A 15,560-nucleotide genomic window follows, 5' to 3' on the forward strand; every position below is an offset into this window, starting at 1 on the left:
GGGGTTAATGTGGGTGTGAAAGTGGGTAGCAGGGTTTGGTATTCGGGGTCCCCCATCAAGCCGCTCATCGTCGCTCCCCAGCTGCCTGACAAACAGGTCAGTAACCCCTGTGATCCCCAGGCGGGGGAAACTGAGTCACGGGGCAGTCCTTCAGCGGGACAAGCCTGGGGTTGCCCTGATGCCTCTCCCCAGTCCCCTGCACTGGGACCAGTGCTGAGGCCGCGCTGGTTCCGCGGGAGGGGCTTCACTGATCGGCGGCCGCGGGATGAGCGCGAATAAAGGGGATGAAGCTCAGCTGCGGCAGTGTCTGGCTCGGGGGGATCGYGGGATGGGGGGACGGCACCCGAAGTTTCCTCATCCTCACCCTATTGAACCCATCTGTGTCCTGCGGCTTTGCCCTGCGGTGCCCAAACCGGAGGCGTTTCTGGAGAAARACGTCAAAGCCGTGGAATTCGGGARGATGTGGCAAGAGCCACCGGCTGGATCTGCCGGGGGGGCTGCTGGGGTGGCCGGTGGAGCCCCACGGGAGGGCACCCCAAGGTGCCACTGGGGTTGGTGGTGGAGATGTGYCGGGGGCTGAGCCGTGGGGGAAAGGGGCAGGCTGAGAATGTGAAAAACTCAGTGCACGGATGAGCCACCCCCGACGCGCTTTGGAGCAAGGTCAGGGACAAGCAGCACCCGAATGGGCGGGGGAAGCCCGAGGAGGGGGCGGTGGGTGCAAAGCAGGCCTCTCCTGTCCTCTCGGGGAGGAGGAGGAGCTGGGTTTTCATCAGAGGTGGCAGTTGGGGACAGGACCACTGTGCCACCAAACGTCCCCCCATCTCCAGCATCTCTGCCCCCCAACATTACGGGGTGCTGGGGAAGAGCCTGAGCCAGGAGAATTCATCATGCATCGAAATTTGGGGACACTGTAGGGGGGGTGTGACAACTCGGGGGACTTTAGGTGGCCCCCGGGATGGCGATGTCCCCTGTCCCTCGCACTCAGCCAGCTCTGAGCCAGGGTCTGGAGCGGGTGTGTGTGTCTGTGTGTACGTGCGTGTGCACCTGCGTGCCCCAAGGGTTTTTAGGGGCGGGATGGAGCCTCTTCATGGGGTTAGGGGTGCGGGGGTAAGGTGCCAGAGTGCGGGTAGGGTGGCAGCAGGGCACAGGGGTCTAAGCAGGGCACAGGGGTCTAAGCAGGGCACAGGGGTCTAAGCAGGGCACAGCGCAGACGGGCTCCGTGCTCTGTGCCCGTGTGCGGAATCCCCCTCTCCCGGCTCTGAGCGTTCCCGGGTGCCGGTGAAACACGGCCGGGAGGGTCTCGGGCCGGGGCGGGGGCGGTGCCGGGGCGGGGGGAGCCGCCGGCCCCTCCCGGGAGGCCGKTCCCTGCGTTGCTTTTAAGCCCCGCGCAGCCCCGTGCTCGGGCTGCCGGGCAAGTGCGAGGGAGGGCGGCAGTGACAGCGGCGGCACCCGCGGCAGGTGTCCGGGAGCGGCAGCGGTGTCCAGCAGTGGCACCGGCTCCAGGACTGGCCCCGGCCCCGGGATCGGCCCCGCGATGCCGGCGCTGCCCGCCTGGCTCTGCCTGGCCGTGCTGCTCCTGTCCCTGTCCCCGTCCCTGCCAGTCTCGGGCGCTGCCGCTGCCTGCCCCTGCCTTTGCCCCCGGGCCGGGATTTTGCTCTGCCGGGAGCCCGGCACCGTGGACAGCCTGGCCTCGCTGCTGGGAACCGGCAGCTTCACCGACGTGTGAGTGGGGCTGGGGGTGATGGGGCCGGGGGTGATGGGGCCGGGGGTCGGGGTGATGGAGCTCCGACACCGGGCAGAGGGGTTGGGAGCGATGGGACAACGCGGCGGCGACGGGAGTGACGGAGCTTGGGATGACGGGGCTGGTTGTGATGGAGCTGGGGGGTGAGCGAGCCCAGGGACCGGGCAGAGGAACTGGAGGTGACGGGGCTGGGTGTGATAGAGCTGGGGGTGAGGGGGCTGGTTGTGATAGGGCTGGGGGTGAGGGGGCTGGTTGTGATGGAGCTGGGGGTGACGGGGCTGGGTGTGATGGAGCTGGGGGTAACAGAGCCCGGGGACCGGGTAGAGGAGCTGGGGGTGACAGAGCCCAGGGACCGGGCAGAGGAGAGGGGGGTGGCAGGGTGGAGGGATGCAGTGATGGGGATGGGACAGCGATGGAGTTGGAGGTGACAGAGCTCGGGGATGGAGATGATGGGGCTGGGAGTGACAGATTTTGGGGACTGGCAGAGGGGTTGGGGGAGACGCAGCTCGGGGATGGGGATGATGGATCTGGGGTTGACGGAGCTCAGGGACCAGGCAGAGGGTCTGGGGGTRATGGGGCTGGCCATGACGGGGCTGGAGGATGCGGTGATGCGGCTGAGGACAGCAGGGCTGAGGGACAGGACACTGGGGTGATGGAGATGGAGGTGATTAGCTCGGGGACAGGGCAGTGGGGCTGGGCTGGAGCGGCGATGGATCAGGAATCGCCGGATGGGCTGGGATCGCCGTGGGGAGCGTGGCTGTTTCTGGGGAGGCATTGGGGGCTGCAAAGATGGGGTGGAGGGGCTACATCATCCCCCAGGGGGCAAGTGAGGGGCTGGGGGCTGCTCTTCACCCCCTCCTGCGGCAATGCCAGTCACCCCAACACGCTGAGGGTGCAGCGGGGATCTCGGGCAGGGAGCACCCGCACCGTGCTGGGGTGTGGGGAGCAGCTTGTCCCCATCCTGTCACGGCTGTCACTGTGCCCTGGGGCCTGTGGGTCGGCGTGCTGGGGGTCACACCCCAAATTTGCTGGTTTGGGACATTTACCCTTCTCCCAGTCATTGCCCYGCTTCAGGATGTGTGGTGGGAAGAGGAGGGTTGGAGCGAGCAGAGACGAGAAGGGTGCTGGGGGCACGGGGGGACACGGTGCCACAGGACCCCAAAGTGCCTCAACTCCTGGGTTTTCCCCACACCACGGCCCTGCCCGTGCCGCATTGCCGGGGACCGGCTGCGGTGGCTCCGTGCCTCAGTTTCCCCACGTGCTAGGGGATGCTGCGCCACAGGCGCTGCCAGCTCTTTGTTCGCTGGCTGCTGGGGTGGGGTGGTGATGGTGGGGATGGTGGCCCCCCGAGAGACCCCCGGCCATCCCACCACCCCAACCGCTCTGATCCCATCCCCASCGGGGTCAGGGGGACCAAAACCCCGTTGGTGTGGATCTGAACCCCAATTAGCCAACCCCTGCAGTTTGGGGTTCACAGGATCGACCAGTGGGGTGGGGCAGGGAAAAACCCTGTACCTGCTCCCAAAGGGGCTTTTCTTCACCTCCTGCTTGGAGAAAAGGGTGTGGGGACAGTGACAGTGGTGCCCCTGTCACAGAGCAAGAAAAGATGGGGGCCCAAGGGATGAATGGGGCTGAAACTCTGCAAATTCATTATCGGGGTGAGACCTCGGGTTCCATGGGTGGCTCAGCCCTGACCCCACAGTTTGCACCAACTGGGGGCTCAGCCCCATCAGGATCAGCTGCTGCCATCCCCCCGCCTCTTCCCAGCTCATCCCAGGGGAAACTGAGGCACAGGGGGGCAGCTCAGYTCCATCCTCGTCCCCTCCCCAGCCATAGGGAACAGCCTGGGGAGCAGAAGAGCTTTACCCCCTTCACTCCCCTAGCCCCAGGCTCTGCCAGCAGCCCCTGGCATGGGGGTGGGGGTCYTGGGCTGCTCCCCTGACCCCTCCCCTTCACCTTCCAGCATCATTGAGAACCAGCAGGCACTGACCACCTTGACCCGAGATGACACCAGGACACTGCGGGACCTCAGGAGCCTGTGAGCACCCCAGAGTGGGGTCCCTGCACAGAGAAATGGGGAAGGGAGGCGCAACTGGTGGATGGGGGATCCCCAGTGTTCAATCCCACTGCAGGGAGGTGCAGGGGCTGCTCCCAGAATGGGAATTCAGGATCCCTGGATTTTAATCCCGCTGCAGGGAGGCACAGGGAATGCTCCCAGAATGGGAATTCGGGATCCCCAGATTTTAATCCCACTGCAGAGAGGCACAGGGAATGCTCCCAGAATGGGGATTCAGGATCCCCAGATTTTAATCCCACTGCAGGGAGGCACAGGGAATGCTCCCAGACTGGGAATTTGGGATCCCTGGATTTTAATCCCAGTGCTGGAAGGCACAGGGGCTGCTCCCAGAATGGGGTCTGGGGATTCTCAGAGTTCAATCCAACTACAGGGGGGCACAGGGGTTGCTCCCAGAATGGGGATTCGGGATCCCTGGATTTTAATGCCGCTGCAGGGAGGCGCAGGGAATTCTCCCAGAATGGGAATTCGGGATCCCCAGAATTCAATCCCACTGCAGGGGGCACAGGGAATTCTCCCACTATGGGGACTGGGGATCTCTGGATTTTAATCCCACTGCAGGGAGGCGCAGGGAGGCACAGGGTCTGCCCTCAGAATGGGGTTTGTGGATTCCCGGATTCCAATCCCACTGCAGGAAGGCGCAGGGAATTCTCCCAGAATGGGGATTTGGGATCCCCAGTGTTCAATCTCACTGCAGGGAGGCACAGGGGATTTGGGAGATTTGGGGTCCCCAGCACAGGTGCTCAGCCCTTCCCTCCCTTCAGCACCATCTCCAGGTCGGGGCTGCAGCACATCTCCRCCGACGCTTTCCTGGACACCCCCAGGCTGAGCCACGTGTGAGTCTCCCCTTCCCCAGCTCCCTCCCCCCGTTTGGGGCCCATCCCCGCGGGCGCTGGCCCCGGTGCAGGGTGGCCGGTCCCCGCGCCCGGGCGGGATCGATGGTGTCCCGCTGCCCACGGGCACATCAGCCTGGCCGGGRGGGCACGCAGAGCTGGGCTGAGTGGGAACCATCGATCCGGGTGGGAGTGCGGGCAGCTGCCGGCCCCCGGGAGCCTGGTGCTGCCCCGGTGTGGGAGGGGTCCCCTGATTGTAGGGGCTCCCCCTGTGCCGGGAGGTGCCCGAAGGTGGTGGCACCCCTGGCAGAGCTGGTTTTGCTTGGTCACGGTGCGACAGTGGTGGCCCCGTTGCTGGCCAGTGGCAGTTTGGGTGGCAGATAAACCCAGCTGATGGGGTTTATCCCAACAGGAATCTYTCCTCCAACGCGCTGCACAGCCTTTCCTGGAAAACCTTCCAGCATCTGYCCCTGCAGGAGCTGTGAGTGATGAGGGAGAGGGGGAGGTGGGTGTGGGGCATCTCCCACTGGGGTGACACAGGGACAGGGGACAGGCTGCAGTAAAAGGGTGGCTCTCACATCCACGGGTGTGGGGACAGGGACAGGGGTGGCACATGGGACACGTGTGGCACAAAGCGGGGGGCTGGAGGTGCCAGGCACAGCCTCGGCTGACTCTGCTGGGACACACACACACCTGGAAGAAACCTCTTGGTCCTGCCTTCTCTTCCCTGCTCCATCTCAGCATCCTGGTGGGAAACCCCTTCAACTGCTCCTGCGGCCTGCGCTGGCTGCAGCTGTGGCACAACAGCAGCCGGGCCGAACTGGGGAACCAGTCCCTGCACTGCTGGGAGGGCACCGTGCTGCTACCCCTGCGTGCCCACATCCTCCGCGCCTGTGGTACGTGGCTGGGCACCCCGAGGCGTTTGGTTTGTCCCCTGTCCTGAGCCGCTTGGCTGGGGACAGTGTGGGATGTGGAGGTAAGAGCAGCTCGCCCTTTTTGCCCCTGCAGACCCCCCGAGCGTCCGCATCGAGCCCCCCGAGGTGGTGCTGCGCCAAGGGGACAGCGTCAACCTCACCTGCCACGTCAGCGCCCAGCCACCCGCCACCGTGGAGTGGGTGCTGCCCGAGATGGGACCCGAGCTGGGACCCGAGCTGTTTGTCATCACCAAGGCAAGCTCAGCCTTCCTTGGGCATGGATTGGAGCTCTCCCAGCAGCACCAACCGCCCCCAGTCCTCTCGCTGCGGGATGGGGTGGGCATGGAGGGATGCAGGAGGTGGCCAGGCTTTGCGGGTGTCATTTTTACACCCTGTCCCTGCTCCCTGCAGCCCTCGGAGCAGGAGATCACCCTGGGGATCACCAACATCTCCTCCAGCCTCAACCGCAAGGACTTGGCGTGCCGGGCAGAGAACGCRGCGGGGCCGGCAGAGGACAGCGTGATGCTGAACGTTACCTGTGAGCAGCCCGGAGGGGGCTGGGCTGGGGGCTGSTTGGGAGGGTGGTTCTGCCTCAGGAACCCACCTGGATCTGCCCTCCAGTCCCCCCCGTGATCCTGCTGCTGCAAGAAGCCATCCCGCAGCACTTCTGGTGCATCCCTTTCTCCGTGGACGGCAACCCGGCGCCCAGCATCCGCTGGCTCTTCAACGGCACGGCGCTGCGCGAGGGGCTCTACATCCACACCCGCATCGTGGAGTACGAGCACAACACCACCGTGCTCCACGGCTGCCTCCAGCTCAACCGTCCCACCCACGTCAACAACGGCAACTACACCCTCCTGGTCCAAAACCCGCTGGGATCGGCCGCCCGCAGCGTCCAAGGGCGCTTCATGGACAATCCTTTCAGCTTCAGCCCCGAGGAGCCCATCCCCGGTAGGTGCCTGGGGGTGTCCCCCGTGTCACAGAGATGTGGCACACGCGGTGTGCGGAGTGGGTTGTGTCAGGCTCTGCCCAAGCCCTGGCAGTGCCTCAGTTTCCCCAGGGATGGGAGGGGAAAGGGCGGGGCGCTCCCTCCCACCTGAGGAATAAYGAGTGTTTCTCCTTTCTCTCTTTTTGGGCTGCACCAGTGTCTCTGTCGCCAYTGGGTGAGTGGCCAGGATTGCTGCCTCAGCACCCCCAAAATGGGCATTCCACCCTGGGCTATCCAGGTCCTTATTGGGGCCACTTCGTGCAAAGGAGACCCCACACTCACCCTACACCTTCTCCCTGCCCCAGGCACCAGGAACAGCTCGCTGGAGGGGCCCGTGGAGACCACGGATGAGCACACATTTGGGGTGAGGAGGTCTGCAATTTGGGATGGGAGGGCCAGGACACCTGCAAGAGGGTGGGACAAATCCCTAAGGGACGGGAAAAGCAGCACCGAGCGGGATGGGGGTATATGGTGGGGATGAAGAACGGAGTCTCAGTGCCTCAGTTTCCCCTGTGGCATCTCCTGGGGCTTACGTGCTTGTTCCCATCCCATGGGCTGGGAAAAAGGACCTGGTGGGACCCTGACCCGCTGTTCCCGCTGCCACCAGGTCTCGGTGGCCGTGGCGCTGGCTGTGTCCGCCTGCCTCTCCCTGTCCGTCATTCTCCTCCTGCTCAACAAGTGCGGGCGCCGCTCCAAGTTCGGCATTAACCGTGAGTCCCCCTGGCCTGGTGACTCAATATTGGGGCTGTGACACGGGGACAGCCCGGTCCCCATGTCCCTGGGGCTGTGTCGGGCACCTGGGTTGAGACAGAGGTGTGGGAAGAGGCACTGTGGATGGGGACCGAGGCTGGGGGGACACCCGTGGAGGGGTGCCGGCTCCCCCGGGAGCGTGGGCAGCAGCTGCTAATTCACTCCTGGAATGGATTCAGCCTCTAAATGGGTTTGATCGGGCTGCCTGGCCCCCGGGGGCTGCACCGGCGGGGGGATGCTCGGCAGAGCCTGGCACTGGCTGGCTGCTCAGGCTGGGGGGGGCTTGGGGGGGACCCCCTGATGGCCTTGTCCTTGTCCCCACAAGGCTCGGCCGTGCTGGCCCAAGAGGATGACCTGGCCATGTCCCTGCACTTCATGAACCTGGGCAGCAGCCCCCTGTCCTCGGCTGAGAGCAAACTGGAGGGGCTGAAGAGCAACTTCATCGAGAACCCGCAGTATTTCTGCAACGCCTGTAAGGGTTGGGCTGGGGACTGCGGTCCCCGAGCATCCCCCCGTGCTCGTACCCGACCCGGGGAGCACTGACGGGTGGGGGTCCCCCCAGGCGTGCACCATGTGCAGCGGCGGGACATCGTGCTCAAGTGGGAGCTGGGCGAGGGCGCCTTCGGGAAGGTTTTCTTGGCCGAGTGCTACAACCTCCTCCCGGAGAAGGAGAAGATGCTGGTGGCCGTGAAGGTGAGGAAGGGGGGGACAATGCGGGGACACACGGTGGGGGGGCTACGGGGGTGTCACCGATGCTCTGTGCCCGGCAGGCRCTGAAGGAGGTGACGGAAAGCGCCCGCTCGGATTTCCAACGCGAGGCCGAGCTGCTGACGGTGCTGCAGCACGAGCACATCGTCAAGTTCTACGGCGTGTGCACCGAGGGCGAGCCCCTCATCATGGTCTTCGAGTACATGAAACACGGCGACCTCAACCGCTTCCTCAGGTGGGACGGGGGGGAACGGGACCCCCCCATCTGCCGCTCCATCAGCGCAGCCAGCCTGCTCCCTGCTAATGCAGCCCTCCTTGCAATATTGATTAGATTAGCTGTCTGAGAGGCTTAAATAGAGAGAGATTGGCCATCAGCTGGAATAAGCAGAGACTTTTCGATTGCCCCCCCAGGTATTGCTGCTAGACGGGGGGGGCTGCCAGAGGCATCGCTTTAGTGGCCGCGCGAGGAGCTCTGAGACGTGGCTTTTATGATTATTGTTATGGGAGTTGGCATTAATGGTTCTGCCGAGCAGAGCTCCCCCAGCCCCCGGCCGCGGCCGCCCCGGCCGGGCTGTCAGCCACGCTCGCCATCAAAGGCACCGAGGGGCTGCGGGCGGCCRGAGCAGCGCTGGCCCCTGGCCGGGCTCGCACGCCCCGTTTCACACGCACGGCTGCTTTCACACCCGCCCTGACACGCTGCTTTGCACGGGGGATGGCCCATGTGTGCACACGTGTGTGTGTGTGGGCACATGCACAGGTGTGCATGCTCTGCCCTGGTGTGCGTGCACATGTATGCACACGTGTGTGCATGCATACACACACATGTTCACACCTGTGAGCGCACATCTCCCCCATGAGCGTGTGCATACATGCATGTAACCCTTCCTGGACATGCATGAATGCATGTTCTTCCCGTGTACATGCACATGCGTGTGAGTAACGTGTTTCCCTTGGCACACACATGGACACATGTCCATACCTTTCCCTTGCGTGCCAGGGAAGGACGCACACGTGTGTGCGTGTGTGTGTGTGCATGTTCTTCCCCCATGTGCACGCACACACGTGCACACTCTTCTCAGGTGTATGTACACAAACGCACGCCCATCCCTGGTATTTACACACGCACATGAACACATTTCCCCACGTTTCACCCCTTTTCCGGGGAGCACAGCCCTTCCCCCGCCTCTGCCCACCCTCTCCCGTGCCCCACACAGCCCCTGTGCCCCGCAGGTCCCACGGTCCCGATGCCAAGATCCTGGAGCAGGGTCCGGGCCAGCCCCGAGGGCCGCTGGCGCTGGGGCACAAGCTGCACATCGCCACGCAGATCGCCTCGGGCATGGTTTACCTCGCCTCCCTGCACTTCGTCCACCGYGACCTGGCCACCCGCAACTGCCTGGTGGGCCACGACCTGGTGGTGAAGATCGGCGATTTCGGCATGTCCAGGGACATCTACAGCACTGACTACTACCGGGTGAGCTTTCCCCTCGCTTCTCTCTGCTCTGTCACATGCAATTTCCCCTCCTGGCTGCTGCCTCCCCACCCTTCTCCATCCAGATTTAACCACAGAATGGGTTGGGTTGGAAAAGATGCTTGGAAGCCATCCAGCCCAACCTGCAGGGACACCTTCCACTTGCTCCGAGGTTGCTCCAAACCCTGACTTGGAATCTCTCCAGGGATGGGGCAGCCACAACCACCTCAGCACCCTCAGCAAAAAAAAAAAAACTTCCTTATATCTTACCTGAGGCTTAATGAGCGGGGTCAGGGATGGGAGGAAAGGAAATGGGAGGGTCCCCACCCTGCTGAACCCCCCGCTGTGGGCAGGTGGGGGGCAGAACCATGCTGCCCATCCGCTGGATGCCTCCCGAGAGCATCCTGTACCGTAAATTCACCACCGAGAGCGACATCTGGAGCTTCGGCGTGGTCCTCTGGGAGATCTTCACCTAYGGRAARCAGCCCTGGTATCAACTCTCCAACACCGAGGTGAGCAGAGCAGGGGGAGAAGGGCATGAACAGCCCCTCGGGGGGTACCCGGAGTTGGGGATCACATCCTCACCCCCGTTTCTCTCAGGCCATCGAGTGCATCACTCAGGGGCGGGAGCTGGAGCGGCCCCGCACGTGTCCCTCCGAGGTTTACGCCATCATGCAGAGCTGCTGGCACCGGGAGCCCCAGCAGCGCCGGCCCATCAAGGAGATCCACAGCCGCCTCCAGGCCCTCGTCAAGACCCCCCCTGTGTACCTGGACATCCTGGGCTGAGCGGGGATGGCTCACCCACCCACCCACCATCCGCTCCCCGCTGTTCCCCCTGCCCTCCCTGCTGCTCAGGGGCATGGCTTTCACCCCACACACAACCCCGGACTGATGCCCCAAAGCGGGAGAAGCCTGAAATCTTATTTATAGTGGAAAATGCCAGCTGACTCCTGGGGGGGGCTGGAGGGCTGGGTTGGGCTGGGGGACCCCCAGGGCGGTGCCCCCCCGGTTTTTGGCCGTGTTCTGTGGCTTTTTGGCGTTCCCACTGCGCCGGGATGGAGGCACTCGGCTGATGTGGGTTGGCTATGGGGGGGCAGAGATGGGAACCCCCAGCACGGGGTGGTTCTGAGAGGTTCAGAGCTGGGGGGCTCAGCTCTCCCGGGGGAGCTGGGAYGCCCTGTGCTCGCCCACTCTGCAGTGAAACCAGTCAATAATAAACTGTGTCCCCCGCACTGCGCTCTGCGTGCTCTGGGGTGCCGGCCAGGCACGTGGGAGGGGGGGATTTTGGGGAGAAAGAGGGGCTTTTCAAATCGGGGAGGCTGCGCTATGTGGGGGAGAGGATCTGGAGGGGAGAGGTGTTGTCCCAGGATGGTGGGTCAAGGTGTGCCCAGGAGCCTGGGATGTGGGGTCACACGTGCCCATTCTGGCACAGGGAGGGTGTTCTCATCCCCAGCCCAGAGTGGGACATTTCTGGCTGTGTCACCTTGGACAGAAYTTGTGCCATGCCCTGTCCCGGGGCATCTGAGTCCCCTGGCCAAGGGCTCCGGGTAGAGGATGGGACTTTGCAGCACAAAGCCGACACCCATCCCCCCCAAAAGAGCGACAGCCCCCCTTCGCTGTGTCCTCTCATCGGAACCAGGGGGTTATCACATGCCCTGTAGCGTCCACTCCATCATCCTTCCTTCAGGCTCTCCAGCCGCCTTGGTAATGGTTGAGACCTGGATTTGACCATAATGGAGCTGAATTGATTTCATCTGGATAATTAGGCAGCACAGGCAGAGCCCTGGCAGCTCCTTTGTTACCCCCCACGACCCGAGATAAGCAGGAGGAAAGCGGGGTCGCTGGGGAAACTGAGGCACGGCTCAAGGTGGGAGTAGTTGGGGGGTCTGGGGTGGGTACTGAGGGGTTTGGGGCTAGCACCTGGCCCTGCCCGGTGGCCAGGGCTGGATGTGGCACAGCGTGAACCGGAGGAAATTGGAGCCGGCCCCAGCACCCCGCAGCTCCCAGCCTGTAATGCATCCCAAAACCCTGCAGCGGGGTCGGGCCCTTCTGGCTGATCCTGGATGTTTGCCTAGGGTCCAGCCCCGGGATACGGGAAGCTGGCACGGGCAGTGTCCGGCCCTGCAGGAGCTCAGCCTGGCAGGCAGAGCCCCCCACCTGCTTCTTTGGGGTCTCTAATCGCTGCTCACGCTGATTTATGGCCTTTTTCCCTCTTATCTAATTTGAGGAAGGAACTAGATTACAACCTTGAGCTTTTCCAGCCCCACGCTGGAGATTGCCGCAGACCAACGCCCCAAAAAGGGCCACGTGCCGTGGTGACACCCCCTCTCCGAGCAGGGTGGACTTTCCTGCAGCCGTGCTTCAGCTTCCATCATGCGGTGGCAATCCCTTAATAATCCCCSGYGCTGGTRGCTGTGCCTCAGTTTCCCCSTTGGWGTGGTCAGGGAAGAGTTAAGGCTCCCCCCGCGATCGATTTTATCCTCCCYCCCACCCCTCCTGCCGAAGTTTCTCCATTTCACTGCTCCGGGGGGAGCGGTAATGGACTCTGGCAATGAGGTAATTAACGGCTCCGCTCCCTGGCGAAGCTGCCGCCCCAGCGGCACCGGGGCCTGGCCCTGTTAACCCGGGTTCATCGGGGCTGGGGAGTCCCGGGCCCGATTCTGCAAYTGCGCCGGGGGTCCCATCCCGGCTGTGCCACCCTCCTGCCACCGGCTCAGACCATGGCAGGGTGGGGTCTGCTCTTCAGAGTGATCCCCTCCCCGCCTAAAGGGTCTCCAGGTCCCCTCTAAGACCATCAGTCAGGTTTTTGGGGTTCCCTGCGTGATGGGAAGGATGTTTAGGGCAGCTGAGAATCCAGCTGGATCCCGGCATTGAGAGGGATGGATGCCACACAGCCCTGACCACATCAAAGTGCACTTGGGGGTCTCCATCCTCCCCGGCTCTAAGGGTCCCGGGGGGGCTGCAAAGGCATCTCGGCACTGAAGTGGCCCTGGAGTGTCCCCGAGCAATATTTCCCCAAAGCCCTGGGGACACCTTAAAAAGCATCGGAGTGGGGGGGTCACTTCCCCACCCCATCCTCAGTTCCGGATGTCCCCAACTTGTCCCATCTCCAATCTTCCCTGTCCCAGGATTGGAGCAGCTCTCGGTGCCCACCCCCGCTCCCGGAAGCGCCGTTTTGGGGTGGCCACAGCGTAGCCCCAGCTGCGGGTGGGTTTGGTCCTAATGGAGACCCGAGGAGGGGTACGGGGAGGGGGGCGGGCAGCGGAGTCTCCCTGGGATGTGAAAATCGTTGTGAGTGATTAGAGCTGTTCCTGTAACGAGCAGAGCAATTAACGGCGCCTCGGGAGCCGCGGAGGCCGCTAATGTGTGCTGGGGGTGGGGGGCGGCTGGGCAGGGGGGTCCGCGGTGCTGAGCGGCTTGGCCGGGGGTCCTGGATTCGGGGGGACACGGGGTGACACGGGGATGCGAGGATGTGGTCAGGAGCCCGGGATATAATTCTGGAATATGGTCAGGAGTCCGGGATGTAATTTTGGAATATGGTCAGGAGTCCGGGATGTAATTTTGAAATACGGTCAGGATTCCAGGATGTAATTTTGATATACGGTCCGGATCCGGGGATGCAGAGGTGGTGGATGTCTGAGGAGCTCAGGATATTGGGGTGGTGCAAGGCCGGCGATCCCCCAAGGATCTGGGGGTGACCTGGGATGCAGGGGAGACATGGCCAGGGGTCCTGAAGGGAAGGGTTGCAGTGTCTGGGGTGCAGGGACGACTCGTGATCCTGGGGTGATGTGTGCCCATGATCCTGAGCCGTGGGGAACACGTGTGCCTGGAATGTGGGGGGATGTGTTCCTGGGATTTGGGGGTGCAGGGATGATGTGTCCCTGGGATGCAGGAATGATGTGTCCCTGGGATTCAGGGATGATGTGTCCCTGGGATGCAGGAATGATGTGCCCAAAATGTCAGGATGCAGGGATGATGTGTGCCCATGATCCTGAGGCATGGGGAACATGCGTGCCTGGAATGTGGGGGGGATATGTTTCCTGGGATTTGGGGGTGCAGGAATGATGTGTTTCTGGGATTCAGGAATGATGCGTCCCTGGGATGCAGGAATGATGTGTCCCTGGGATGCAGGGATGATGTGTCCCTGGGATGCAGGAATGATGTGCCCAAAATGTCAGGATGCAGGGATGATGTGTGCCCATGATCCTGAGGCATGGGGAACATGCGTGCCTGGAATGTGGGGGGGATATGTTTCCTGGGATTTGGGGGTGCAGGAATGATGTGTTTCTGGGATTCAGGAATGATGCTGTCCCTGGGATGCAGGAATGACGTGCCCGAAACGTCGGGATGCAGGGATGATGTGTGCCCAGGATCCTGAGATGTGGGGAACACGTGTGCCTGGAATATGGGGGGATATGTTCCTGGGATTTGGGGGTGAAGGAATGATGTGTCCCTGGGATTCAGGGATGATGTGTTTCTGGGATTCAGGAATGATGTGTTTCTGGGATTTAGGAATGATGTGTCCCTGGGATTCAAGGATGATGTGTGCCCGGGATGCAGGAATGATGTGTTTCTGGGATTCAGGAATGATGTGTCCCTGGGATGCAGGAATGACGTGCCTGAAATGTCGGGATGGAGGGATGATGCGTGCCCAGGATCCTGAGGCATGGGGAACATGCGTGCCTGGAATGTGGGGGGGATGTGTTCCTGGGATTTAGGGGTGCAGGAATGATGTGTCCCTGGGATGCAGGGATGATGTGTCCCTGGGATTCAGGGATGATGTACATGGGATTCAGGGATGCTGTGCCTGAAATGTCAGGATGCAGGGATGATGTGTGCCCATGATCCTGAGGCATGGGGAACATGCATGCCTGGAATGTGGGGGGATGTGTTCCTGGGATTTGGGGGTGCAGGAATGATGTGTCCCTGGGATTCAGGAATGATGTGTCCCTGGGATGCAGGAATGACATGCCTGAAATGTTGGGATATAGGGATGATGTGTCCCTGGGATGCAGGGACGATGTACATGGGGTGCAGGGATGCTGTGCCCGAAATGCTGGGATGCAGGGATGTTGTGTGCCTATGATGCTGGGACACAGTGTGTCCCTGGGATGCAGGGATGCGGTGCCCAGAATGTTGGGATTCAGGGATGCTATGCCCAGAATGTCAGGCACCAACCCCGAGCTCTGCTCTGCTGCCAGCAGCCGCTGCCCTGAAGCCAAGGGNCACCCCAGTCCTCACTGCCGCTCACCACAGAGCAGCCATCCCCTATTCAGGGGGTCCCTTCCTTTGCCCCAGCCCTGGGGGACACCCCGGGTCAGGCCCTGCACCCGTGGGTGCCACAGAGCCCTCGGGAAGGGGACACCCTCCAGCACCAGGACGGAGCTGAGGGATGTCCCCACAGACCCCTCCCCACGCGATGCTCTGTGTGAGCAGCCCCGACAGTGCTGCTGTGCCAAAACCCGCCGGTTTCTGGACAGCAAAGAAAAAAAAAAAAAGAAAAAAATAATTAGGGTTTTTTTTTATTTTTTTCCCTTTTCCGTAGTTGACTCCATATCCAAACTTCCTGAGAGCAGCTCCAGCCCTCCCTCCGCTTCCGACGGCCGCSCTGCGCCATCCCGGCCGGCCAGGCCAGCCCCGTGTCGGGGCCGCTGCGCCCTGACCCTGCCCTCCACCGCGGGTCCCGGCCAGGTGAGTGCCACCGTCACCCTCCCGGGCCGCCCTGGGGCCAGGGGTGGGTTGGAGGGGTTATTACACCGTCCCCTGCTGGGTGCTGCCGGAGGGGACAGTCCCCAGCGGCGGGAGGGACTTGGGGATGGTGCAGGTTCCGAGGTGAGCGGACAGTGGTGAGGGGACGGGGAACAGCGGATGGGGCGCGGGACAGTGCTGYGACACCCCRCGGTGACCCCACRATGCTGACCTTGTCCCTGTCGCTGYCCCTGACTTGCMCCCGTGCCCCACTCGCTCTCAYCCAGCCCCGTCCCCGCGGGTCCGCGGAGGAAACGCGTCAGCCCCGGGGGTTTTGGCAGAGGAAGCGCCCGGGGTAGAGATAGGGGCTGTGGCGGGGCTCAGCGCCGTGTCCCC

At 62.9% G+C, this 15,560-nt stretch overlaps 1 protein-coding gene across 1 annotated transcript; it reads left to right on the forward strand.

Annotated features, from left to right (window-relative positions):
- Positions 1-1,534: 1,534 nt before the first annotated feature.
- NTRK1 (neurotrophic receptor tyrosine kinase 1) lies at positions 1,535-10,262 on the forward strand. Its single transcript, XM_057384798.1, has 17 exons — positions 1,535-1,722; positions 3,705-3,779; positions 4,580-4,651; positions 5,061-5,129; positions 5,390-5,544; positions 5,657-5,826; positions 5,986-6,100; positions 6,184-6,513; positions 6,708-6,725; positions 6,856-6,914; positions 7,158-7,260; positions 7,626-7,772; positions 7,863-7,993; positions 8,071-8,243; positions 9,239-9,479; positions 9,830-9,988; positions 10,077-10,262. Exons 1-17 carry the CDS (start codon positions 1,535-1,537, stop codon positions 10,260-10,262), a joined length of 2,391 nt encoding a protein of 796 aa, XP_057240781.1.
- Positions 10,263-15,560: the final 5,298 nt, after the last annotated feature.

The sequence above is a fragment of the Malurus melanocephalus genome, unplaced genomic scaffold (genome assembly GCF_030028575.1).
Source record: "Malurus melanocephalus ecotype Western Australia unplaced genomic scaffold, MMel_1.1 scaffold_746, whole genome shotgun sequence".
NCBI lineage: Eukaryota > Metazoa > Chordata > Aves > Passeriformes > Maluridae > Malurus > Malurus melanocephalus.